Genomic DNA, 27,890 nt, shown 5'->3' with positions numbered 1-27,890 from the left:
TAAAATCAGAAGGACAGCAAGTAAAGGAGATACAGGTAATAGTAGTGGCAACTATGGGTCAGAGGGAGCAATGGTCAAGAAAAAAGGAAGACTTGGTCATCCTATGTCAGACCATATCATTTTTCTCAATATTGTCCTCCTCTCCTAGAGTTTAATAAACATTTTCCGAAATATAATAGAAGGTGATCAACTTGAAACCTTAACTCCATTTCTTTCTCCAATGCTGTTTTCTCATATTTCCGTATGGTGATTGGAGTTCTTTGGGCTGGCTTTCAGGGCAATCAAAATGACCCCATTCCTCATCCTACTTTCCTGTAAGATTTTCTCTCACTATCAATCACTACCCTCGATCCCACTGCTCCTATTTATCCAAAGGCCAATTTTCAATTAATCAAATAACATGACTTTGGAATGTGGGAGGAAATGGAATATGCGCCAAGTCTACACAGCTCGTACCAGCAATAAAGACTGAACCCTGATCACTAGTGCTGAAAAGAAACAGCACTTTCATTGCATGTATTGCCCGCTTTCTGAACTTGCTCACGAGTATGTTTAACTTACAGTAAATGTGTCTCACGATTTCACAATGCCATATGGGTGTTAAACTGCCCGACTGATGACCTCCTTGGTAAAAATTGAAGTTCCACTTTTGAAAACTGCATTGTTGCAAATCAGGCATTTCGACTTTCTGCTGGTTATCATAGCAAGCTTTAGGATGCATCTTGTTTGTGCGCTTGGTATCCAGCAAAGATACTGGAGGAGCAAGATGAACCACTCCGTCGAAATCGCGTATACTGAAGTACGCAAACGAGCCATTTTAGTAAGCAAAATCCGAAGTTCGCTATGCCTCTCGTAGTGTAATCAGTGTTTTGGGGGAACAGTATGCGTGATGATACCATAAAAATGCAGAATATATCTCATCTATCAATTCACAGATTTTTGTTTTTTTCTTTTAAAATGTTTCTGCCTACTAAAATGGCGCCATGACGTATTACGGTTTTTGGAGTCGAGTGGTCTATCTTGCTCTGCTCTATTATCCAGAGAGGTCTCTCACGATGTCGAACCGGCGTTTTAACGGCCCGCACTCCTTTACAAATATGGCGCCGCTCGAGCGACTAGCGCTCCTTTACCAAGATGGCGGCCGGCTAAACTCTCGGGGAGAGGGGGAGAGAGCGAGAGAGACCGGCGATCCGCCAACCGCTCCCGCAGCCATATCTCGCGGTGAAACAGCGCGGCTGCTTGGTGATGCGCAGCGGCGATCATGGGGCCTGTGCGGGCAGTGAGGACGCTGCTGAATTTTTGGTCGCCAAGGCTCAATGCAGGGATTAAATGTGTACCCCAAGCATTCACAGCGGGGACGGTGATTAGATCCTGTCCGTCTCTCGGCGCCGAGCCATGCGCCAGGCTGTCGGATGGACCCGGCCTTCGGGCGTTTCTTCGACCACCGTCCAGAGGCGAGGTGGAGGTGAGGGAGGATCCGGCGGAGGACCCGCCGCCCTACCTGATCGGGGAGCCGGAGCCCGGCGGAAATAGGAGCGGTGAGTGGCGGCCTCGGTTAGCCGGCAGCCAGTATCTCGTTGCCTGGAGCAGCGTGGCTAGTTCGAGGGTAATTCCTCAACATCATTTCGACTTCACTTTAGACTTTGATACAGCGCGGAAACAGGTCCTTCGGCCCACCGAGTCCGTGCCGACCAGCGATCACCCAGCACACTAACACCATCCTACACACTAGGGACCATTTACAAATTTTCCAAAGCCATTTAACCTACAAGGAAGGAGTTGCAAATGCTGATTTAAACACAAAAAGCTGGAGTAATTCCGCGGGTCAGACAACATCTCTGGAGAAAAGGAATAGGTGATGTTCTTCGGGTTGAGACCCTTCAGACTGAGAATCAGGGGAAAGGCAAACGAGATATATAATCGGTGATATGGAGAGATATAGAACAAATGAACGAAAAAAAAGATGGAGCCCACAATGATCCATTGTTGACTGGACTGGGTGATAACGAGTCATACAGAGAATGAAACTCAACAGGACTACAGTGAAATGGAGGGGGGGGGCAGAGCGAGGGGGTAACTTCAAGTATTACTTGAAGTTAGATAAATCAATATTTATTGTAAGCTGCCCAAGCAAAATATGAAGTGTTCCTCCAATTTGCATTTGGCCTCATTCTGACAATGGTCGAGGCCCAGGACAGAAGGGTCAGTATTGGTAATGGGAAAGGGAGTTATCATATCATATCATATATCATATCATATATATACAGCCGGAAACTGGCCTTTTCGGCCGTCCAAGTCTGTGCCGCCCAGCGATCCCCGTACATTAACACTATCCTACACCCACTAGGGACAATTTTTACATTTACCCAGCCAATTAACCTACATACCTGTACGTCTTTGGAGTGTGGAAGGAAACCGAAGATCTCGGAGAAAACCCACGCAGGTCACGGGGAGAACGTACAAACTCCTTACAGTGCAGCACCCGTAGTCAGGATCGAACCTGAGTCTCTGGCGCTGCATTCGCTGTAAAGCAGCAACTCTACCGCTGCGCTACCGTGCCGCCCGAGTTAAAGTGTTTGGCTAACCTACAAACGTGTATATCTTTGGAGTGTGGGATGAAACTGGAGTACTTGGAATAAACCTATGCGGTCACAGAGAGAATGTACAAACTGTACAGACAACACACATATTCAGGATCGAATTGGGTCTCTGGCACTGCAAGGCAGCAGCTCTACTGCTGTGCCACTGCCGATCATTTCAGAGGCCAGCACAGTGGCATGTCTTGTAGAACCATGGTGTTGCAGCGTCAGAGACCCGGATTTGATCTTGACCATGGGTGCTGTCTGTGTAGTTTGTACCTTCTCGCTGTGACTGCGTGGGTTTCCTCCAGGTGGTCTCGTTTCCTCCCACATCCCAAAGACATGTGGGTTTGTACCACAATTAATTGGCTCTAAATTGCAGGGATGTGAAAGTGGGATTACATAGACTTAGTGCGAACGGATGATCGATAATCAACGTGGACTCAGTGGGCTGAAGGGCTTGTTTCCATGCTGTATATCTGAACTAAATAATCGCCTGATTCCCACAATGTAAACCGTTGCTGCAAAAAATAGGTAGCTCTTCTACAATGTGAACTTTCATAACGTGAATCTGATATAAGGCAAAAAGTGGAGAACACTTTGTGTATTACATGGGTTAAATTAGTTATTGAGCGATTTTGTTTGGGAAATACAGAAACCACTTAAGGTTACTTTGGAAATTAACAAGCAGGAAAGAAAGCTTCCTTGGAAAATAAGCCGTCCAAGAGCAAAAGGAACTCTTCGATTCTTGAGCAAAAGGCGAAGTGCTGGAATACGTAGCATATTCCGGGCAGCATCTGTGCTGAGAATGTATAGTTGATGCTTGAGGTGGGAGTTTGACAAAGCCTGGCAAATGAACGTGTTTGGAGGTGAGGCGGGTTTGATTGGCTAGGAGGGTGGACAAAGAACTAGAGATGAAAAGCCTTGGGTGTTATTAGAGGAGAGAGGAGTGAAACGTAAAGAGTGAGAGATGGAGAAGGAAGGGGATCGAGGGAGAAAAGAGGCAGGGGAGTGAAAAGAGGGGCTGGATAGTGGGAGAAATGGGTGCACATCCGTGCGAGGTAAGGAATGGTTGGGGAGGTGTTATTAAAATTGGAGAATTCAATGTTCATACTGGGTTGTAATCTTCCCAAGTGGAGTATGAATTACTTTCCCTCCAGTTGGTGGTTGTGGGAGATGGTCAGAAACAATGACATTGGAAGATCATGGTCTATTGTTTTTCTCCGGGCACATGGTCAAGGGGTAGGTATGAGGTGGCGTCTGAGAGAAAAAAGTGTTTCCATCGTCCCAGCTCCTTTCTCGACTGCCCCCCCCCCCCCCCCCTTCCATAATCAGATATCATTGTTACTTCGTAGCATAGTCTGCCAGTTCAGTTTCAACACAGAATATTCAAATGATTGCATCTTTTGATAATTGAGCCACCGTACTCTGAACAATATAATAGACAGCCTTCAGTATTTTAGCTGGCAGTAACAAAAATAAACTTGTAGATCTTAAAAATCATGTGGGAGATATAACAATGTTGTGAATTTAAACTCTGGCCCCTAAACCCTTTGGAGTTTTGGTAGTGCGGTTTTCTAAAATACAAGTTTCCTTCAGAGCACATCTATCCCCTTATACCAGAACTACCTGTACAGTAATATCGGGTCGGAAACCCAATAGTTTGACATCTTGCTCATCCCGTGATGTTTGCTATGCTCCACTTTTAACTCGCCTGATGCTGCTTCCCATGCTCATTTTTAACCTAAATTAGCATATTATTGGAAGGTTTTTATAATGCTGTGTAATATCTGATAAAATAAATTAAATTAAAGTGTGTCATATTATTAATTTGAGAGGTCTCTAAAGTATTACAGTCTGGCACCAGCAAAGTCCTGAGGTTGCTGGATTATCAGTTTTACAGTACACTGCCAGGCTCATTATTGCACACTCCAGTGATTAAATAGCAATTCGGACAGATCTGAGTAACCTCCATCCTCTGTACCAGGGTGACAAGGTGGCGCAGCGAAAGTGTTGCTGCCTTTCAGCGCCAGAGACCCAGGTTCAATCCTGACTATGTGTACTGTCTGTACAGAGTTTGTACGTTCTTCCTGTGAGCGTGTGGGTTTTCTCTGGGTGCTCCGGGTTCCTTCCACACTCCAAAGTCATACCGGGTTGTAGGTTAATTGGCTTTGGTAAGAATTGTAAATTGTCCATAGTATGTAGGATAGTATTAGTGTACAGGGATCTCTGTTCAGTGCGGACTCAGTACACCGAAGGGCCTGTTTCCGCGCTCTATCTCTAAACTGAACTATAAACTAAACTAATCTGAAGAAGTGTCTCGGCCCTAAACGCCACCCTGTCCTTCTACCCAGAGATGCTGCCTGTCCTGTGAGTTACTCCAGCTTTTTGTGTCTATCTAATCTAAACTAAACTTGTCTTTAAAGCCCTTTAATGTGCAGTTGCTCTGCCATTACAGAAAGTAGTGGAGGTTAGTTTGTCCTTTGATCCCTCTGTCATGCAAGGAACTGCAGATGCTGATTTACAAGATAAGTACATAAAGTGTGTGTGGTGTAAGTCAGCAGGTCAGGCAGCATTACTGGGGAACATGGATAGGTGGCGTTTCATGCAAGGACCTTTCTTCAGACTCTTGAATTACTCCTACACTTTGTCTTTTATAGTTAATCGTCTGTTCGGTACCATTATCCTACTCTTTCCTTGTATATCTTAATACCACCCACCACCCCCCCCCCCCCAAGGTCCCAAACGTCACCCATTCCTTCTCTCCAGAGATGCTGCCTGTCCCGCTGAGTTACCCCAGCATTTTGTGTCGACCTTCGATTTAAACCAGCATCTGCAGTTCTTTCCTAACATCAAAATTAATTGTGAATGGAGACCAATGTCTGCTAGTCACCTTGCAATACTTATGCATCGATATAAAATGAAACATATTTGCAAAACTGCAATTCTACCCTTCGTAGAGGTTGGAAGAATGTTTATTTTTATAAACTAACCTGACCAATTGGGTCCAAACCTCTCCTGCAGGCTCTGCAACCCTCCCCCAAATGACGACCCGTAGACCTGTTGCCGGCCGGGGAGTCTTCCCGGGGCCAGCGGCGGGTGATGGGGGAGAGGAAAGAGGAGAGGGAGCCACTCACCCCGGTCCCAGGCTGCCATGGTGGTGGCCAGCACCACGAGAGTGTTAGACGACCCGTGGACCAATTGGGTCCAAACCTCTCCTGTGGGCCCGGCAACCCTCCCCCAACTGACAACCCGTGGACCCATTGCCGGCCGGGGAGTCTTCCCCCAGGGCCGGGTGAGAGGGGAGAGGGAGCCACTCACTCTGGCCCCAGGCGGCCATCCCGGCGGCCAGCAACAGGAGAGCAGCCGCAAGGCGCTGCCGCATGTTTGTCCTGCCAGTGACCCTCTGCCGCCGCGCTGCACCACGGGAGGAAGGTCGGGCACGGGTGGACGCATTTATTAAAGTTTATAAAGTTAATTACTTTTAAAATGTAATGAAACTCTATACTGTACACAGTATAGTAAGGTGGGCCTAAATTTTTTGCGCTATCGTATCTATCACAGGTGATGATGCTTGCTCCTGGTTTTAATACTTATTTCTAGAATTTGAATTATTTTATTATTTTCAGTGTATTTCGAAACCTATGGATGTCAAATGAATGTTAATGACACAGAAATTGCTTGGTCCATCCTCCAGAAAAATGGTTATAAGAAAGCTACCAGCTGCACTGAGGTAATCTATATTATTATAAACAACTTTTTATCTTTATTGTTTGCAGATTAGCATTGTTGTATAGATTTATGTTTTTAAAATTGAAGGCTTTAACGTTAATCATTGTTAAATTAAGTTGTCCAAGGTTGATGTGAGCTAAATAAGATTAATGGCCGAAGTTAACTGTTAACAATAAGATTTAGTTTGCCTCTTATCACTTTTTAACTCGTAGTGATATTAGATATCAATAAACTTGTTAGATTCTTAGAGCATGCTGGGAATTCATTTATTGAATGGACAAGGAAGTTGAAGTATTCAAAATGAACTGTGATAACAATATAGTTTCACCATCTTCAATAGGAACATTGCATTGCTTCATGGTTTTGTCAGATTTCCACATTCATTGACCTGTACCAAGGATTTTACAATAATCTGTCAGCCAGTTCACCTGTTTCCAAGCTGATTATAATAAAAATTTGTCCAACAAAGCATCTCTTACATTCCCAGCTGCACAAAGCATCCCATTCCCATTGTCCCTGTCCCCAGTGGCTCTGTTAACTTCCTGTGCACGAGAACATTGATTCTCCTTAGCTTTGCCAAGTCATGTTACAATACTTTTCTACTTAATGCACATATCTAAAATCTGTTTCTCTCATCACACAATGTGCATCTTTTCCCGAGTTTCTTACCATTTTTACTTGCTGCTTAATAATGATGACCAGGTATGCAAGTCTTTGTTGTTGTTTGTGTAAAACTAAAGTAGTAGAATAGCTTGCTATTCAGATTAAATGAACATTTTTGTTTAATAAATGACTTTAACAAATAAATGAATCAGTCATGCCGAGTGTATTACAGAACTCCAGTATATAACTGGTTCAGATTGTGTTTGGTTTTGTAGGAAGTTTTCCAAATTATTATTATGTTTTGCAATGTGACTTAAGTTTGAATGAATTTTCAGTTGCAGAAGTCTGCCTTGGCACGTCAATAACAAGACAATAAAAGACGTAAACAAAAATATAAAGCTAATGTTTTACACAGAAACTTGCTTAGGTGTGAATCTTGTCTAGCCTTGAAATAAAGTACCTATGCTACATGTTCACAAAATATTTTCAATCATGTTAATCTAATAAATCTTTGAAAAATAATCTGACATATTTCTTTTGTTGCAGGCTGATGTGATTTTACTTGTAACATGTTCAATCAGGTATAATTTTTGTTTTATCCCATTATCATTTTTAACCGGGAATACTAATTGTCATCTATGCTTATTCAAATTAATTTTAGGGCAAATTCTATAGGTGGTGGTGCCTTTCGGGCAGCCATTGCAAAATCTCAACTGAGGCTAGAACCAATGGCTTTTATATGAAAGCAGTTTTACAATAAGTGTACAATGCTTAATTTAACTGAACAAAGATCAGTAATACTTTGAATAGTTGCTACCTACATGCAAGGGAATGGTGCAAAATAACTTGAAGCCAACTTGCAATTTTAGTCCATGAGAAAGATAATTTGGAAATGCATCATAAGACTTTTGCTTTTGCAGAGAGAAGGCAGAACAAACAATCTGGAAAAGGCTGAAGCAGCTTGCTGCACTAAAATCCAACCGAGCAAAATCACAAGTTCCACTTAAAATAGGGATCTTAGGTGAGATGGTATCTGTAACGTACTTGTTATTTCATGTCTCCTTAATAATTACACAATTTAAGCAAGATATTGCTATTGTCAAGATGGCCAATGCAATCACTACGGCAGCTACATATTGACACTTTTTGTTTATGGGACAAAGGAGGAAAACAATTTTAAGACAACTGCGAACTTTAGTGACGTGTAAAAATAATGTGGAAATACAATATGAAAAGAAGGCAGAACAGACCATCTGGCACAGATTGAAGTGATTGTATAAAACAGGTTTAAGAAAAGAGTGAATGTTTTTAAAGCCTAGGGCGGTTCTATGTTCTGTTTCTGAATCTGTGCCTGCCACCTAGCTGGATTAATATTTCTGGACGAGCGGTTCCTGTACCCACTAAGGCCTTCCTCGAATTGGAGAAAACTCTAAAGTGGCAAGTAATAACCTATTCTGAGGCCCCATCCCAAAATCCCCAGACGACTTTTGACAGTTCACTGCCCAAAGGTTTTTAGCTTTTTAATGATTTATATTGGAGTCTTTTTAAAAGAACAAACGTTCCAATGAGTTTAAATGATTTAAAGTTTTTAAAAATAAAATAAGATTTACTCAATTCAACAATGAGTGCAGTGGGGGATGAGGTGCCATCTTAGGCTTGCACATTTTATTCAATGTGCATGTGAGATCAAGGTGGTTAACCATTTAGACCAGCATATCAATCAGCACCATTGAGCTCCTTAACAACATAACCACAAGTACCAGATAAAGTTACTGAACTCTGCATCAATAGACAATAGGTGCAGGAGGAGGCCATTCGGCCCTTCGAGCATCATTTTCATAAAATGTAGTGGTTACATTTGACACAAGTGTCTTGTACAAGAATATAAGAATCCGTTTTTCTTTTTTTTAATGCATGAATAAATTGGACTGGAAATATGGAAAGAGTATATTCTTTAGTTTTGACTTGAAGTTGAATCAAAACATGCCGATACATACTGCCATATCCAGTAGTGGACGACCTTCAGAGTTCTTCCAGTAGTTTATTTTTTAATCCAATAATGCACTTTTATTAAATCCTTGCCCTGTTTGTTTAAATTTTAAACATTCATGTTATGGAGTAATTTAGGAAAAAAACAGATTACCAAGTTCTTCCAAGGTAGAAATCAAATCAAATAATATTGTTACTAATTTATGATAGGTTGCATGGCTGAGAGACTGAAAGAGGAAATCCTTGAAAAAGAAAAGCTTGTTGACGTTCTTGCTGGGCCTGATTCCTACCGTGATCTTCCCAGACTTCTGACAGTCGCTGAAACAGGCCAAAAGGCTGTGAATGTTTTATTGTCACTGGATGAGACCTATGCAGATGTCATGCCCGTTCACGTAAATTCCAAGACAAAAACTGCATTCATGTAAGTGTGATTCCCAGTTTATCAATTTCTGCATAATGAATAGAAAACAACTCTCCACTGTCTGGAACTGATAAAGAAAAATAGCTGCAATTGTTGCTAATTATCTGAGTTTCTAGACATCTGCAGGAATTCTGCAGAGGTGTGTCCGATGCACAGCCATCTACAGTTGTTCAATTGGTGACCTTCACTTTATCATTAGAAGTGAAATGGTGCCTGATATTGCTTAGTGTTCAAATTCATTCACAATTTCCCAACTAAATCTCTCACTATGATTATCTTGGGAGATTACCATTGATTATTAACATAACTGGACTAGCCATTCTCAATTGTAAAATAACAATTAGTTCGATGGCTAGATACTTTGCAGTGAGTGACTCATCTCTTGACTTCCCAAAGCCTTTGTATTTACTATGCGGTGAAAGTCACAGATTTATAAAATACTGAGTGAGTGCAGCTCCATGCGTACTTAAACTACAGAGTTTAAGTATAGTTTGTACTTAAACTCCAAGGAACAGCAGGTAGCTTGACTGCAATGCCATACCAAAGTGGCATTAACCAGATACACTGCAGAAACTTGTGAAGTCCATGTTAAGACTTTTTAACAACTTTGAATGGCAGGGTGCAAGATGAAGCTAGAAAAGTGCAGAGTTCTGTGTACTGCCACGGTGTAATCTACTATTCTTATACTCTTGTACAAGTATGATTGTACTTGTATATATAATAAGATTTTTACAGAACTGTATGCAAAAAAAGGAATTTTGCTGTACCTAGGTACACATGCCAATAAAATTCCACTGAAAGGTTTTCACCAGCATTTTCCAAATCTACAGTCCCTATTGTTTATGGCAAGGGAAGCCATAAAAGTGGTCCAGTGGAACACTACCAAAATGTTTGTTTCTTTTCAAACCATGCAATCTTACTGATGCATTTGATCTATGAATTCCACTTTTATCAGAACAAAGCTATCACCTCTGCATTCACAATAGCAGTGGGCCCCACTGTGCACACAGTGACTGGGATCTTAACATCCACCTTATTAATTTAGCTGGTATTTCCAGTATCTTAATGAATTGCATCAAAGTTGGAGTAACTTCAAAGCTTGTGCTTTCTTATCTATCGTTTTAATGTAACATTGATTCTATAGAGCAATGCCCAGTTATTTAGCTGGCTGGTTATTATTTGTTCCATGATAATTGCACAATGACACTATCATAGTACTGTCAAAATGGACAGTTTCTAGCTGAAACAAAGTATTTTCCTTGTTCTAGCTCCATCATGCGGGGATGTAATAATATGTGTAGCTATTGCATTGTTCCTTTCACACGTGGGCGAGAGAGAAGCAGACCAATTTCTTCCATTTTGCAAGAAGTTAGAATCCTTTCAGACCAGGTAACCACTATTTTGAAAAATTATCTTTAAATGGACAGAAAGTATAAGCAGCTTTTAAAAATACATTAAAAAAACATACAGTAAATAATTTTTTCCCGTTGCTTTTAAGTAATTTGTCAAATTTTCTTTCCTAAAATTACTCTGAAATAGCTGGTTTGTATTGTATGTAACTTCACAAACTGGCTGTGAACAATGTGCTGGGCTGTCTTGGTTTAGCTCATTACCAACTTTGGATTGGTAAAATTGTAAATTGTCCCTAGTGTGCAGGATAATGCTAGTGTACGGGGATTGCTGGTCGGTGCGGTCTCGGTGGGCCGAAGGGTCAGTTTCCGTGCTGCATCTCTAAACTAAACTAACAAAGAATCTGCTGACAGTATACTGAGTCTGATGAAATATAATTATGCCCCTTGTTTGCAGGGAGTGAAGGAGGTGACGCTACTGGGACAGAATGTCAACAGTTACAGTGATACTTCAGAGATTCAGTTTCATACAAGGGAACCGACACATCTGAGCCGAGGGTTTAATACCATATACAGGAACAAACATGGAGGCTTGCGTTTTGCTTGCTTATTGGATCAGGTTTCACAGATTGATCCTGAGATGAGAATCCGTTTCACATCACCTCACCCTAAGGATTTCCCAGATGAGGTAGAGTCACGGTTATATTTGCTCTTTTTAGGTAGGAATAACGAGGACCCGTTGGGTTCAAATCTCTCCTGCGGGCCGGGCAACCCTCCTGCAAGTGACGATCCTGCGGGCTCGGCAACCCGTGGACCCGTTTCGGGCGGGGAATGTCCCCCGGGGTCGTGGACGGGCGAGGGAGGACAGGGAAAAGCCACTGACCTGGGCTCCATGCGTCCAGGGAACGGCGGCAGCGGCCATCCTGTTGGACCCCCTGCCTCCGCGCTGCACCACGGGAGGTAGGTCAGGCGCGGGGCACGCCGGGATGGGCACTGGTCTTCCGGGGGGGGCGCATTTATTAAGGTTTATTAGGTAAATTGTTTTTAAAAAGTAACAAAAGCGGATTTATTGCGGGGGAATCGTGAGTAGAATGGGCCTAACATTGGCGCGCTATCGTGTACAGTTTTTTTCTGGATGAATACGGCACACAGAAACATGGGACAAACATACAGGTGGACAAACATACGCGGAACAAACGTACAGGAAGAGGGGAACAAACATGATGAGAATTTTAGTTATATATTTATTTTTGAGAGATATATTTATGAGAAATAAATATATTTATTTAGAGATATATTTATGAGAAATAAATGTATTTATGTATATGATGTTAAATTTCCACAAAACATGAATCTTGGGTAAGGTGGCATCTTACTTGTTATTTCATGTCTCTTACAATTACACAATTTCATCAAGATATTGCTATTGTCAAGATAGCCAATCTTTAGTAATTGCAAAAGATGTAATTTTGCCTTGTCTCAAAAACATCTGCATGAATGTGTTGCAACGAGTTGAGGAACATTTGACTTTTTTGCTTCAATATTGTGGGCATACTATCATTGATTTTGTATAGAGTGACATTTTTTCACCCTGTTTTTAATTACACTTAACAGGTTTTACAACTTATCCAGGAGAGAGGCAACATTTGCAAACAGATCCATTTGCCAGCACAAAGTGGAAGCACTGCCATACTTGAAGCTATGAGACGAGGGTATACTATGTGTTAATTATTATTGATTCCTCTGTTAAACAATACCTGTGTAAGTGACCAGACAACCGCATGGATCTTCATAGACTATTTTTGTGCTATTTATTCTAACAGTCCTACTACTCTGGATTTCTGCCACAGGATTGGTAGCATTATTTTAAATTAGTATATTCTTTGTGTATAATTACAGTACAATTTGCAGTGAGGCAGTTCTTTATGTAAGCAGTCCCTTTGTCTCGCACCTTCTGTATTTTCTTCAGTCTATTGTCCAACCATCTGCCTATCAACCCCCCCCCCCCATCTGTGTTCACCTATTACCTGCCACACTTTGTCTTGCCCCTCCTCTCCCCCTCCCCCCATAAACCATCCTACTATTAGTTTGAAGAAGGGTCTTGATGGGGAATGCCACCTATCCATGTTCTCCAAATGTGCTGCCTGACCTGCTGAGTTACTCCAGCACTTTGTGTCTTTTACTGTAAATTGACAGCTGGTCATGCTGTTCATACAATGATTTTTTTTTCTGCAGAGGAAAGACACTCCTCTGAATACTGCAATGGACCTTTCTTGAAGATGGTCACAATTAAGGCATATCCTATACCTGAGCGAGTAGCTGAGATTGTGAATTTTTGCAAAAAGTATTTCTCCATCGTATTCTCGTACTTCAATGCCCTTTTTGTTATTTGATGGAAAGCTCTGTAGATGCATTCTTGCTGTTGGAGCTCTTATTCCAGCAGTTCAAATGCAAATGTTGGGATTAAGATGAAACTCTTATTAAGCATTTGATTCAACTCATGGAAAATTGAGTCTCATTGAATCAGTTAGTTATTATATCAAACTTTCTTGAAGCTGTTTAATTACTAAATTCTGGGAAGTAGTCAGCTAATGTTGTAGCTTATTATTACCAATTACAATATAGAAGACATTTGACATTAATGCTGAAGTTTCAGTATGAACGAACTCTAGAACATCAACTCGTAAATAGCGCCGTATAAAAAAAGATCCTCTCCTGAACACAATAAGTAATGTAACCTAGATAGTGTCATGGAGTAGCACAACACAGAAATGAGCCCTTCAGTGCACCATATCCCTGCTACTTGTGCTGATCTACTCTAGTCTCATTTAATTTGAACTTGGAATATGAGCTTCATATAGTCTCAAGCTTCACTCAATCTCTTTGTGTAGCAATTTTTTCTGGATTCGGCATTCCGTGCACTTTATTGTATCAAAGGCAAGCTATTGGAAAATTAATTACCGTTATGTAATGAGTTGAACATCCAGTGAAAATTCACAATTAATGACTATTTGCTGACACTTTGTTTCTCATTTTCCAAATGTGGCTTGTGGACTTGGAATGGCTTTCAGTGTGCAAAATTGAAAATTCTACACAATTTGTATCATTCCCATTTCTCCTTGGATTCCACAACCTTTATTAGCCGTACCTGACAGTGCATGCCCTCATCCTTCTGTCTGTGATCTCCAATGTAACCGTCACTTCATTTTCAGTGGCAGATCTCCTACTTCCTGGAGTATTCTCTTTGATCCTTTTATTTTTGCATTCTTTCTTCCCAACTTTGAAAGCCTCCTCTTCCATTCCTTCAAAATTTGAATATAAGCATCCCTCCCAACCCTTCCGAATTTGGCGGAAAGTTTCCGCTTTCTTATTTCATTTTCGCCATTCTGATTTTGCCTCACATTTTTCCGCAAAACAGTCAGTAATTGCAATTTGTCAATTTGGCCGCTAGAGTCGCTGTGGGGTCCGCGAGAAATCCCCCGCGCCCTGGAAGTCTCCCCGAAAATGTGGCACCTAGGCTGGGCAAGGCAGCCAATCTCGACCTCATCGGGACTTCCATGGCCGATCGGTGGGTTGAATTTGCAACCTGCGGCCGGGGCTCTGGAACTCCAGCCCAGCTGGAGCCAGCACATCTATCTCCATAGCCGACTTCCTTGGCCAGCTGAATAAACCAGCAAAGCTCTGGAACCAAGAGTGCCAGAAAATCAGTGGTGGAACTGTAATGAGTAAATATTAAATTCAAGCACAAGATTATATAACTATATTAACTAATTAAGATGGGGTTAAAATATAAAACACTGCAGAAAAGCCAATTACCACCTTTTGGGCTGTTTATCAATTAATGTACAAATTTACTTCAGGTTCTATCGTATGCTTAGTCGAGTCGCGTATATCATCTGTTCATAACAGTCATACATTTTATGACCATTGTTCTTTTATTCAATACCAAGAGAATTGGATTGTGCAAGGAAAAAGCAAAATAGAAAAAACTATCTCTGTTCAATAACCATTATTATTGCAAAAACTATCTCTGTTCAATAACCATTCTATAAATAGCAGATTACTCATGATATCATATCATATCATATATATACAGCCGGAAACAGGCCTTTTCGGCCCTCCAAGTCCGTGCCGCCCAGCGATCCCCGCACATTAACACTATCCTACACCCACTCGGGACAATTTTTACATTTACCCAGCCAATTAACCTACATACCTGTACGTCTTTGGATAGGCCTGACATTATACATGTAGTCCAAGAACTACAGACCGTTGGAGATAATAATCATTTTTCATACATGAATATAGCGGAATGCGTATGCGCATTTGGCATGTATACTTTTTTTTCCTGAAAAGTTGCATTACACGCCATATTATGAATTTTGATGTAAAATTCTGAATTTTGGATGTCAAAATTATGAATTTGTAAAATCAAATGTTGAGAGGTCTGTATAAGCAATTAAAAACATCTCTTGTATTGTTCTTTTTGTCTTATCCATCATCTATATACATTTAACTTGTCACCATTTAAAGATGATAAATAAATGTTGATTTTGCTGAGCTATATTTTACAATTGAATTTCTTTTCTTCGCAGGTATACTAGAGAAACTTATTTGGAACTTGTTGAACGCATACGCGAGATCATCCCAGGTAACTTCATCTAGGTATCTTGCACCTCTATAGCACCTTAACCACCTGTGCTGTTGCCTTCAGGGACTTTTCGAAGTTCATGCCAAGAACTATTTGCTCCTCAGTGGCTCCTAAAGTCCAACCATTTATTGTGTACTCTAGCCATAGCAATCATGCCAAAATCTGTTTTTCAGCATGAGCTTAATTCTGTCATTTCTCTGTCTAGTTTCCCATCGATAATGTTATGTGGCCAAATACTACCGTTGCCATCAACCACATCATCAATTTGTCATGTTCAAATTTGCAAATCAAACTCTTGCATATTGTTAATGTATCTCAGAAACGGCAAGGGTCCCAGCACCAATCCCTGCGCATCACAGCCTCCAATCACCAGAACTGTAGGCCATCACCTTTTTGCCTTGTTTTAACAAGTCATTTCCAGATCTAATTTTCCAATCTATGCAGGATCCTACTTTCACTTACCTTTTGGACCAGTCTCACATATGGGACTTTGACAAAGATTTTATTGAAGTCCATTTAAACTACATTATCTGCATTGTTGTCGTGAACATACTTTGGATAACACCTCAAAGTTCAATCAAATTAGTCAGACAAAGTCTCTCCTTCATGAGATGAGACTAGGTCAGAGAGAGTGGTCGGCGTGGACTGGTAGGGCCGAACGGGCCTGTTTCCGTGCTGTAGTTGTTATATGGTTATTATATGGTTCATAAAAGCCAGATTAACTATCCTTGATTCATCCCAGGTTCTCCAAGAATTCTAACCCTCAGAATTGTTTTCCAGTAATTTCCATAACACTTGTGTTAAACTCACTGGCCTGTCATTACCTAGCTTCCTTCTGCTACCCTTCTTGAATAAAAGTATAGCATGAATCTCTAGCATTTATTTTACGACCAACTGGAAAAATCAGTTAAAGCTCCAGCAATCTCTCGTTTCTCATAGCAGTCTGGAGATTTACCCGTCTTTAAGCCTGCTAAGAAATCTAATACCTCCTTTTCAACGGTAATTTATTCTGCAATTCCACCCTCCCTGCCTAAATTCTTCAAGTGCAATGTTCTTCATTGTGAATACAGGTGGAAAGTATTAATTTAAGATCTTGCATATCCTCTAGCACAATGGACAAATTATCACTTTGGTCCCTTTCCTTGGTTATCCACTTGCCTTTGATATTCTCTCTCCCCAGTGTTAAACTTTTTGCCCATCTACAATAATCTGATATGAGGGTCAGCTGCAGCTAATGGGAGATTGGGGAAGAAATTAATGTTAATGATGGGGCTGTAGCTTTATATTGACCAAGTTATAGTTGGGTAAATTCAAAACCAACTGTTGGGTTTGACCCAGCTAGGTTTTCGTATAATGTAACAGTTGCATATGCAGTTCTGTTCGATATGAGACCAGTCACTTTTTTATAATGCAGTTTGATATTTTCATGTTTCGTGGGAGAGCATTTTACAGATTGTGAGTGTTAAGATTATGAAATACAAGGATGGACCAGTAATTAAGGTCCTTAATAGTATAGATCATTTGATAGTTGCATGTCAGATACATTTCTTATTGTAATGTTTATTATAATTACAGGTGTAAGCTTAAGTAGCGATTTCATTGCTGGATTTTGTGGAGAAACAGAGGACGATCACTTGCAGACTATATTTCTTCTTCGACAGGTCCGATATAATGTGGGATATCTTTTTGCCTACAGCATGCGAAAAGTGAGTTTCACAAATTATTCGACCTTTTCATTTGTTTCTAGGGTTTTGTATTTGTATTGTGTATTTTGTAATAAGATTGTTACCATATTTCTCATTTGTAAGTTTATCCACCTCTTTTAATTGATTTTTTTCGTGAACAAATTGAGGTGTCTTTTGGATGGACAAATTAAACATTTGGAATTCTTTACTACCTATTTGTTATTTTAAAAAGCTTTTAACAACAGTTACTTGTATTTGCATCATATCCTTCTCATCACAGAATTTACCAGCATCTTGTCAAGTAAGGTTTGACAACCATCCACACATGATGATCTTGGGGGCAGATGATTAAGAGGCTGGTCAAAAGAATATTGTAGGAAGAGAGAAAAGGAGGTAGAATAGTGGATTTTAGGATGGGAATTCCTGTGTTTCGGACTTGGATAGCTGATAGCAAATGTGGCAGTGATGGTGGAATTAAAACTGACTGCATCAGGGACCAGATTTAAAGAAGCACAGAGATCTTGCAGGAGTTTCTGATGAATGATGAGGATGGATGTAGGGTAATAAGGCAATAGATTTCTTTTGAAAACATGATTAAACATTATAAAATTCTTCTTCCTGCGTATGGTGTGCACAGCCTAAAGTTGTAGGTACGGGTAAACATCCAGGCCAGAGCAGCATCAGTTGCTGGGTGGATGGCCTTGATGCCACCAGGGAAAATCCTCAGTGAGCAGTCATTCACGATGTGTGGGATGGTCTGGTCTGGATATCTGCAGTCGCAAGCAGGGCTGTCTCAATTGTAAAATTGAGATGGCACCAGTGTGAAAGTCAACATAGTTGATTGGTAAATAGAATTGTGTTTAAATTAGGAGATAAGCAGCAGAGATTCAGGTGAGGGAGCTCAAGTTATGGGTATTGGACAGTGAAAGGCTGACGAGGAAAATATCAGCCGAGTCAAGTCTAGTTATTACAAAGGGGGAAACATTCAGCTACAAACCCAAGCAATATTATGTTTACAGACAGCTTTGATTGAATAGATGTGTGCTTCTAATATGGAATGGGATTGTAATGAATGGTTTATTTCAAACAGTCATCAAGAAAAGGGATGAGGTGGGTTTTTGGAGAAGAGATTGTAAAAGGATTCAGTAACAATGACTTCAGCTTTTCCATTGTTCAGTTGATTTCCATTTTATTCAGTATTGGATGTTGACAATTTACCAACACTGAAGGGGTGTAGAGGGATTGTGGTTTGGTAAAGAATGAAATTGGCATACATGTAGGATATATTTTGTTTCCAGATGAGGGGGAAGCAGTATGCCTTTGAGATGGATGGGCCATATACATGGCGTGAGAGGACGCTGGCGCTGTTTGTTCGCCGCTTCTCCGTCAGGATAGTTTGTCTGTTTGTTTTTATGTTATGACTGTTTTTGTAAAGCGCTTTGAGCACCTGGTAAAGCGCTATATAAAATAAATGCTTATTATTATTATATATACGTCGTGGGGTTTGGGACAGGAGCAGGGAAATAAGTAATTGTGGGTTATTTTGTCTGCAAATGGATAGTCATCTGTTCAATTGGGCGATAGCAGTAATATCAACTGATTACCAGAGGAGAGCCAATGGAGAAGGATTAAATCAAAAGAATGGGGATATTCATTGGATCAGGCAGCATTTTCAGTTCACTATTCTTCTCTATGCATATGTTGCCTGACCTGCTGAATATCTTCAGCATTTTTTGTTTTTATTTTAGATTTCCAGCATCTGCATTTTTATTTTTGCTGTTTGAACGGAGGAGAATTTGATCAGCCATCACAAGTCCCAAAACAACGAGGAGAGAGTTTGTCATTGTCACAATTGTGTAGGACTCTGTGCATCGGAGATTTTTGTTTGGTACACACTGTTTCAATTAATTAATGCATAGAAATTTGGCTAGAAGGATTTAAACATCGAGTCCTGGGGCAAATAACACAAATTTGAAACACAATAGCTTGCTCAAGAGTTTGAGGAAAGAAAGGCAGAGATATAGATGCGATTTGCAAAGGCAGGGGAGTTGAGGGTATTATTGTTTGAGATTAGGTGTGTGATAACAGTTTTGACAGGAGTTGAAACGTCATCACAAAACCAAATGGCACGTTTCAAATGCATCTAATTTTGTTGCCCACAAAAATTATTTGCCATTCTTTTGTATTGTCCCAGTGAAATTCTCAGTAAAAAATATTTTGAGAAAAGTTGCTAAAGTGGTGGGAAAATTTACTATTGTTCGTCACATTTAATTTCCCCCTGGCTTTCTGTTGACAGTGCTCGCCATGGAAGCTGACAATAAATTGTATTGTAAATTTAAAAGGGGTCATGTTGTAACTCTTTTCTAGAAGACGCATGCCTCTCATAGAATGGAGGACAGCGTGCCTGCAGTTGTTAAACAACGTCGATTGGAAGAACTTATTGCTGTGTTCCGAGAGGAGGCAACTAAACTGAACGCTGAATTTATTGGAACTGAGCAAGTTGTGTTAGTAGAAGGGGTAAGTAGAGGAAATTATAGAAGTTGGAGATGTGAGCCATGCACCATTAAAAACAGCTGCAAAAACAAACTTCTCCTCAAACTTCAGAGGAAGTTTCCTAGAATATTCTGAGGAAGTAGAGGTGTTGATGAGCTTTCTTTATGATTATATCAGTGTGCTGGGCCCAGGACAGATCTTCAGAGATATGCACACCCAGGAACTTGAAGCTGCCTTCCTGTCAACGAGTGTGTTCATGGATCCGTGGCTTTCCCTTCCAGAAATCAACAATCTGCTCCTTTGGGCCGTGCTAACTTTGAGAGCAAAATTATTGTTCTGGCACCATTCAATCACATTATCGATCTCTCTCCTGTACTCAGATTCATCATTACCTGTTATTTGTTCAATGGCATTGGAGTATTATATGCAGTTCTGGCTGATGTATTGTGGCTAAAATATTGTACGGATTCAAAAAAAGGATTAGAGCATGGTTCTAGAAATTTTAGATACATCTATCAACAAAATGAACAAATTGGTCCTCCGCCTGATATTAGAAGATTAAAGAGCAACTTAATAGATGTTTCTCAAATTATTTGAGGTTTTGATTTGCAGGCAACAAAGATGTATTTACAAATCAGAAACTATAATCATCAATAAACTAACCAGTAAATTAAGAAAACCGTTTATATGAAGAATGGATAAAAATGTGGAATTTATTACCTCGGAGTAGTTGTTTTAAATAGCACATACTTAAAAAGAAATATACAATGGAGAAAGGAACAGAGATACCATTGTTCATCTGTTCACACTAGTTCTGTGTTATCCCACTTTCTAATCCGCTCCCTAATTGGAGCAATTTACAGAATTCATCTACAAACCTACATATCTTTGGGATTTGGAGGAAACCAGGGGACCCAGAGGCAACCAATGTAGTGACAGGGAGAACATGAAAACCTACAGACAGCACCGGGGGTCAGGATGGAACCGGACTCTTTGGCGCTGCAAGGCAGCAGCTCTACTCGCAGTGCCATCTAGTGTTTTGTTGGGGAATTTGAACATTTCTATCTATGACCATTATTGCCTGCAATACACATTTTATTAACACCTGTAATATACATTTTATTAACATTTGATGACATACAAAATTGAGTTAGGTAGGTAACTCTTGTAACTATTATTCTATTTCCTTTTCAAAAAGCCAAATTTAAACTCCAAGGCCTACAAATTCTGATGCACGGCACAGTTTGCTGTTTCTTTTTAAATGGCAACTGAAAATCTATTATGTAGCCAGAGTAGTACAGCACAGAAAGGGGCAATGCCGTCCACCGTATCCATGACCACCATTTTTTCTTCTCATCTACACTGTTCCCATTCTTCCAGATTGGTTTGAGATTGTGGTTATTTGCGAGATCACATTATGCTATGATAATGGAGGAACAGTACCTCGTATTTCGCTTGGGCAGCTTGCAGCCCAGCGGTATGAACATTGACTTCTCCAACTTTAGATAGTTCCTCTGTCCCTCTCTTCCCCTCCCCCTTCCCAGTTCTCCCTCTATCTTCCTATCTCCACCTATATCCTTCCTTTGTCCCGCCCACCTGTCATCAGTCTGAAGAAGGGTCTCGACCCGAAACGTCATCCATTCCTTCTCTCCTGAGATGCTGCCTGACCTGCTGAGTTACTTCAGCATTTTGTGAAATAAATACCTTCGATTTGTACCAGCATCTGCAGTTATTTTCTTACACTTATGCTGTAAATAATCATTTAACTGGGATACAGGAAAAAAGGGATTTGTAAGTACAAATATCTGAAGTCATTATTAAGATCATAAATTTACAAGGAACTGAAAATGAAAAAAAAAATGTATGAAAGCTTTTTCTCATTGGTAAATTCTGTTAATGTTTTTTGAACTTTCGTTTCCAGAAGTTCAACCAGTAGTATTTTTTGACTCATGAAACCTAGTTTTCAACAATTTTCCCCAACAATTTTCCACAACAATTTTTTGACAAACTTCACAATGGATTCCATCTCGATTTGAGGTTACTACTGCACCAGAATTTCCAATACATTTCCTTTAACAGACATTACAGTAGTTTCCTTTTGAAAGTGTCTTAACTTGTTGAGACAGCTGATTTTTTTCCCACAACCGTAAATCAATAGTTCACTCAGCAAAGGGAGGAAGGAACCAGTTACTTCCTTTGTACATTATTTTCCGTGTTAGTAAAGGACCTTCACAAAAGCAGGTTATAAAGTACTTTGAGAGGATATTGTGTAATTCTACAACTTCATGTTAGTAAAGGACCTTCACAAAAGCAGGTTCTAAAGTACTTTGAGAGGATATTGTCTGATTCTACAACTTCTCATATGTTCAAATATTTAGTCTGTCTATGATTATCCTAATTTTCTTTTGACTTCCATCAGGTAGGAATGTGAATGTTTTCTTACTATCACCTTTTGTTAAGAATGATCATGACTTTGTGAAACTTTACCTTCATGTATTCATGTAAATGTCCTTGAATAGAGATAGATTTTCTGCCATTAATATACCCATTACTAATTGCTAAATGTGATTTGTTCACAGGCTAGTAAACGATCTAAGGTAGAATTATGCGGAAGAAATGATGGGAACATTAAAGTAATATTTCCAAATTTGATTATACCATGTGATTGGTCATCTGATATGCTTGTTTCCATCCAACCTGGGGACTACGTATCGGTCCAAGTAAGTGAATTATAGATATTATTCAAGAACATTGGGAGTGATGGATGATTGGAATTTTCATATACGTAGAATGGTACACCAAGAATGTAAACATTCTGGACCAGGCAGCAGAACAAATTCAGTAGCTAGATAATACAGCTTGTGACTGAGGCCAACAATGTAGTAGGAAATTTCTCTCATTGAGGAACTGATGATGATGGGCAAATGGAATATGAACCGAAGGAATATGAGAGTGCTGAAGTGGAGCTGCTGGGTACTCTCGGTAAAGTTGTTTTTTTCAGATCAGGTCTTTGTAACAGTATGTGAGTAGGAAATGAGAGGAGTACAACAAGAAGGTTGGTTGCAATAGAGTTATCCGTGAAAGCTCCCAAAAATAAACTGTTGCACATAATGCTCTGGTATTGATTGATTGATTGATTGATTGAATGGAAAAGAGCAGTATCAGATGAGGGGCTGATCCAACTACCTAGATCAGAAGGGAGTGGCTTTGGAGCAAGCTTTTGATGTCAATTACATCAAGGCATGAGAAGTACGAGTAGAGAGAGTTCCATGGTCATTGTCTCAAAGGGTATCTTTTGCGACTTTGGAGAGAGTTTGAGGCTTCCAGTGCAAGAGTATTTTTCATTTGGGATGACTGCGAGGGTAGAAGTTTTTGCTAGCTTATGCAGGCATTAAACAAGTGAGACTGAGATCAATTTAATTGCACATGTAGGAGGAGTTAGATGTGATCCTCATTTGGAATTGTAAGCTGACCTACTTCCCCCTTGACTAGCCCATTTGAAGAACAAGCCAAGCTGAGTTTATTGTCATATTCACAAGTACAGCGATGTTCAGGTACAATAGAAAATTTGCTTGCAGCAACATCATAGATTTAGGCAACACAACAAAAAAAGCAAACATCAACTACACATATTACACAAATTCTGCAGGGCAGTGAAAAGATAAAGATTGTGTAGATCAGTTCAAGAACCTGATTGTTGTAGGTAATGTGTGGGAAAGAACTGCAGATGCTGGTTTAAATCAAAGATAGACACAAAATGCTGGAGTAACTCAGCAGGACAGGCAGCATCCTTGGAGAAAAAGAATGGGTGATGTTTCGGGTCGAGACCTTTCTTCAGTCTGAAGAAGAGTCTCAACCCGAAATGTCACCCGTTCCTTCTCTCCAGAGATGCTGCCTGTCCCGCTGAGTTACTCCAGCATTTTGTGTCTACCTTTGTTGTCGGTACTTAACTGTTCCTGACTGGTGGTGTGGACTTCAGGCTTCTATACTCCCAACTGATGGTAGCAGTAAGAGAGCTTGACCTGGATGGTGGAGAACCTTGAAGATATCCTGCATTTTTGAGGTACCCCTTCAAGTAGATGCTTTTGATGCTGGGGTTGGCTGTGCATTAAAGAGATTAGGGTCTTTCTGGGCATTAAAGAGATTGTTATGTCACCGAAACAATCGGGAACTAAGGAGTAAATTAAAAAAGGAAATCAAAAGGGCAAAAAGGGGCCAGGATCAGGCCGTGTCCACCATTCTCTGCAGCCTCTTGCGTTCCTGCACATTGGAATTGCGGTAGTAGGCCATGATGCAACTGGTCAGGATACTTTCTGCGATGTATCTGTAAAAGATTGTTAGAGTGTTCGGTGACGTAACAATCTCTAATGCCCAGAAAGAAGAGGAGCTGGAACACCTTCATATATACTTTGTCCAGGCCAGGTCAACTAAGATGTTAACCCCCAGGAATCTGAAACTGCTCACTCTCTTCGCAGCTGACCGTTCAAGCCGTTCAAGGAAAAATGGCACGTGGTCTCCCGACTTCCCCTTTCTGAAGTCAACGATTAGTTCCTTGGTCTTGTTGATGTTGAGCATTGTTGTTGTGGCACTACACAACTGGTGTCCTATCTCCTGAATGCTGACACATTGCCACCCATGCTTTGGCCAGCAGTAGTGGTGTCTGGAGCTGTGCTTAGCCACACAATCCTGGGTGTAAAGAGAGTAGAGCAGGAGGCCGAGTACCTAGCCTTGGAGTGCACCTGTATTGCGATGATCAGTGAGGAGGAGTTGTTATTGATCTGTATTGAATGAGGTTTGCTGATAAGAAAATCTAGGATCCAGTTGTAAAGTGAGGTGTGGAGGCCCAGGTTTTGGAGCTTGGTGATGAGTTTGGAGGGGAATGATTGTGTTGTATGCTGAGTGGTCGATGAACAGCAGCCTGACGTATGTGTTCCTGTCATCCAAATGGTCTAGGCAGAGTGGAGAGCCAGTGAGATGGCATCTGCTGTCGACTGGTTGTGGTGATAGGTAAATTGAAATGGATCCAAGTTATTTCTGAGGCAGGAATTGATTTACACAACCAACCCCTCAAAGCACTTCCTTGTGGGATTTGTGAGTGCTACCAACAATGGTAATGGGGTCAAGTTACCATGCATTTCTTGGGCACTGATATGATAGATGTCCTTTTGAAGCAGATGGGAATTCAGAATGCAGAAGTGAGAGTTTGAAGCTGTCCTTGAGTGCATCTGCCGGTTGTCCCCCAAAGATATTTGTATGCCGTTTGGGCAGGACGCTTTGTGCGCATTCACCCTCTTGAAGGACGCACTGAGATCGGCTTCTGATACTAAGATCTCGGGGTTGTCAGGAGCTTTATTGGGGCTCAAAAAGACATGTTATTGTTCTCTCTTTCAAAGCATGCATAAAAATCATTGAGCTCATCCAGAAATAATGAATTGTTACCACTTCTGTTACATAGTTTCGTCTTGCAGGAAACAAAACTAGGTAGTAAGCTGTTCACTATGAATAACTGTGGTAATGTGAATTATATGACTCACCATCCCCTTAAACCTGATAAGAAACTTGCGAAAATGGAAATAACATACAACTTATGTTTATGGACAAATATATGATTCAAATGTTTTCTTTTTCAGATAACATCAGCCAATTCACAAAGTTTAAAGGGTATCCCTGTTTGCCTTACGACCTTGAGCAAATCGACAAAGATGGCAGAATTGAAGAGTGTCAGTAATGGACAATAGTATTGATCAGGACTGGAGTTGAACCAAGTTTTATGTTATGAAGCGTGACTGGAGAAAGTATAAAGTTTAGGCTTCACCACAAAACTTTCCTGAGGATAGGAAGGGGGATCCTAATGCATTTTTTTAACGAAAGGAAGTACATATCACGTGCAATTCACAGCACCAATGTGTTTTTGTGCCTTTTAAGTTCAAATCTTGATGCTGAGTTTGCTTGCACACATTTAAGATGTTATTTTTTAAAATCAAATATGTGGTTGGTAGGCATTGCAACCTAAAACATTTCCACAATGTAAATGTAATAACTTATCCTGGAGATTAAAAATAAATTATTTTTTAAAAGTTATTGCAATTAGATACTTCATGATGAAGCAAAAATTCTAATGTGTTCTTGGCACCCAGCTTACTTTCAAGCTCCTCATTGCTGTTGATCAACATGAATATTTTAAATGAGCTGCATGGGGTGGACTTTGGGACAGGAAACATGACCTGTGTTTATGGGTATTAACTTGAACATACTGTTTGAAATGTAGAAAGATGCGGAGCATTCGTGTACATCCGGAGTGACGGGTTTTCTCCACCAGCGGCTGCGCTGAGGAGGAAATTAGGTTTCTCTGGAACGAGGCTGTTACCATCAATACTAGGAGTGAATTAGCATGGAACTAATGGCAGGGCAAAACATTCACTGACCACTCATTTTATGAAGTCTCTCTTACCCTGACACCCAAACCCCTCACCCCTACCCTACCCCCCACACCCACTATCTCCCTTCCCCCACTCTCACTCTTCCCGATCCCCTTCCCCCCCACTCCCATTCTCTCTTCCCCCCCCCCCCCCCCCACACTCTCCTGCCCCCCACTCCCCTCTTACCTCCACCCAATCGAACCCCTCTCCTGCGGGCCTCCTCCGGCAACGCCGCTTAAAGCTCCTCCATGCGCGGGGGGAGAGGAAAGGGGAGAGGAAGGCACTGAGCACAGCATTACCGTCAGTCGGGCGGGTGCCGCCCCCGCGCCCCCCCCCTCCCCTCTCGGAGCGGGAGAGGCGACCACACCTCCCGGCGGTCAGCACTGCCCAATCTGAGGAATGTCGGGTGCGAGGCATGCCGGGACGGGCGGCGGTGCACGGGGGGGGGGGGGTAGGCTGGAGCGCGCATTAGTTAAAGGTCCGGAGGGGGGGGGGAGCACATTAGTTAAAGGTCTGGGGGGGGAGCACATTAGTTAAAGGTCCGGGGGGGAGCGCATTAGTTAAAGGTCCGGGGGGGGGGGGGGGGAGCGCGAGTTGATGTCTTGAAGACATGCAGGTCGCAGTGTGACGTCACACACTGAATACCGGCCGGGGGGAGGGGGTTCGCAAACTCATCTCATAGGCGCACGGGTCCCATTGTGACGTCACACGCTGAAGACCAATTAAGCAAAGTACTACTACTTAGCGACCAACAAGGGGATAAATGTTTTGTTAACAGCCTCTGAAAAGGAGCATGAAAATCTTTGCAGATGGAGTAAATTTTGAAAAGTGCTATGGTCATCTGATGGGGGAAAATCATTATTCAGCATATTTCTGTGAAATTTAAAATGTGGGTTGAAAAATGATCAACAGTCAAAAGAGACCCATGTAGACCGTTTTAATAGTACCTGTTCAATAATACAAGAAGATACAAAATAATATGCTAAGACAGCTAATAAACACACATGGCTCCTACATGTACTTGATGTAGGAGCCATTTGTGTTTATTAACTGTCTTAGCATATTATATTATTTTGTATCTTGTATTATTTTTGGACACTTGGGGGATGTCATGAGATGAATACATATATGGGCTGTATGGGCATAACATACTGGGAGGAGCCAGAACTAGGTACTATCTGGTAATGCATAAATGTGAAGCGTCAGACGCGGAGAAGCTATGGCGAGATACAGTTCTTATCAGACCTATGACGGGAGAAATACAAATCTGTTTGTATCACTACTTCAATAAACGACTAATTAAACTGAAACATCGTGAAGATCTCTCTGTTGTTGGTTTGCGTCAATATTGATCACTCCAGCCTCCGTAAGGACTGAAGTTGCCACAACAGTACATTACATTTTAATATATGCATGTTAATTCATTTTGGGCATTGCTGAAATCTACCTGCTATAAATCATTATTGATGTGAGGCCATATATTGAATCTTACGCATGATTAAAATCTTGAAGGATGGTAAAAAAAAAAATCAGAGATGTTTGATTTGCTTAATTCATGGCACTTTGGGAGTGTTTGATTGAACAGGCAGAATGAACGGAGCAGATAAAGAACTTGCTTTAGTAATCCAAGTGACAATTTGTTCCAGTAGGTTGATATGAGTGTTGATCATAAGGATGCAATATCCTATTGAAATCACACCATAGCTAGCCAACAATGAGTTTACCAGGCACTGCCCTACCTGAGGTCATTTGTGGGTGAATGCCCCATGTCTTTTCTTGCCTCCAGTTCTTCAACTCCACCCTTCCCCACCCCCACCACTTTCGGTCTGAAGAAGGGTCCTGACCCGAAACAAAACCCATCCAGTGATGCTGCCTGACCCGCTGAGTTACTCCAGCACTTTGTGTCAACCTTTGGTTTAAACCAGCATCAACAATTTCTCGTTTCTACAAGTATTCTCCCTGTTAGATT

General features: G+C 41.0%; 1 protein-coding gene across 2 annotated transcripts; it reads left to right on the top strand.

The window, feature by feature from the left end:
* Positions 1–1,200: 1,200 nt before the first annotated feature.
* cdk5rap1 (CDK5 regulatory subunit associated protein 1) lies at positions 1,201–26,059 on the top strand. Of its 2 annotated transcripts, XM_078419323.1 has the most exons (13): positions 1,201–1,538; positions 6,209–6,312; positions 7,461–7,495; positions 7,835–7,935; positions 9,114–9,324; positions 10,593–10,713; positions 11,131–11,361; positions 12,288–12,385; positions 15,269–15,324; positions 16,900–17,030; positions 19,377–19,526; positions 22,082–22,222; positions 25,133–26,059. In XM_078419323.1, exons 1-13 carry the CDS (start codon positions 1,262–1,264, stop codon positions 25,238–25,240), a joined length of 1,764 nt encoding a protein of 587 aa, XP_078275449.1. In that variant the 5' UTR covers positions 1,201–1,261; the 3' UTR covers positions 25,241–26,059. The 2 variants fall into 2 exon arrangements, with proteins under 2 accessions (XP_078275449.1, XP_078275450.1); XM_078419324.1 differs by lacking the exons at positions 7,835–7,935; positions 9,114–9,324.
* Positions 26,060–27,890: the final 1,831 nt, after the last annotated feature.

Source organism: Rhinoraja longicauda, chromosome 22 (assembly GCF_053455715.1).
Source record: "Rhinoraja longicauda isolate Sanriku21f chromosome 22, sRhiLon1.1, whole genome shotgun sequence".
Lineage (NCBI taxonomy): Eukaryota > Metazoa > Chordata > Chondrichthyes > Rajiformes > Arhynchobatidae > Rhinoraja > Rhinoraja longicauda.
This window is presented reverse-complemented; position numbering and strand designations above follow the sequence as displayed.

Excerpts from the sequence above, each read along its gene's own strand:
- cdk5rap1 (XM_078419323.1), top strand. The coding sequence starts at position 1,262 with ATGGGGCCTGTGCGGGCAGTGAGGACGCTGCTGAATTTTTGGTCGCCA. Across the intron at positions 1,539-6,208 it reads GCCCGGCGGAAATAGGAGCG|TGTATTTCGAAACCTATGGA; the intron begins GTGAGTGGCGGC and ends TATTATTTTCAG. Across the intron at positions 17,031-19,376 it reads TTGCCTACAGCATGCGAAAA|AAGACGCATGCCTCTCATAG; the intron begins GTGAGTTTCACA and ends ACTCTTTTCTAG.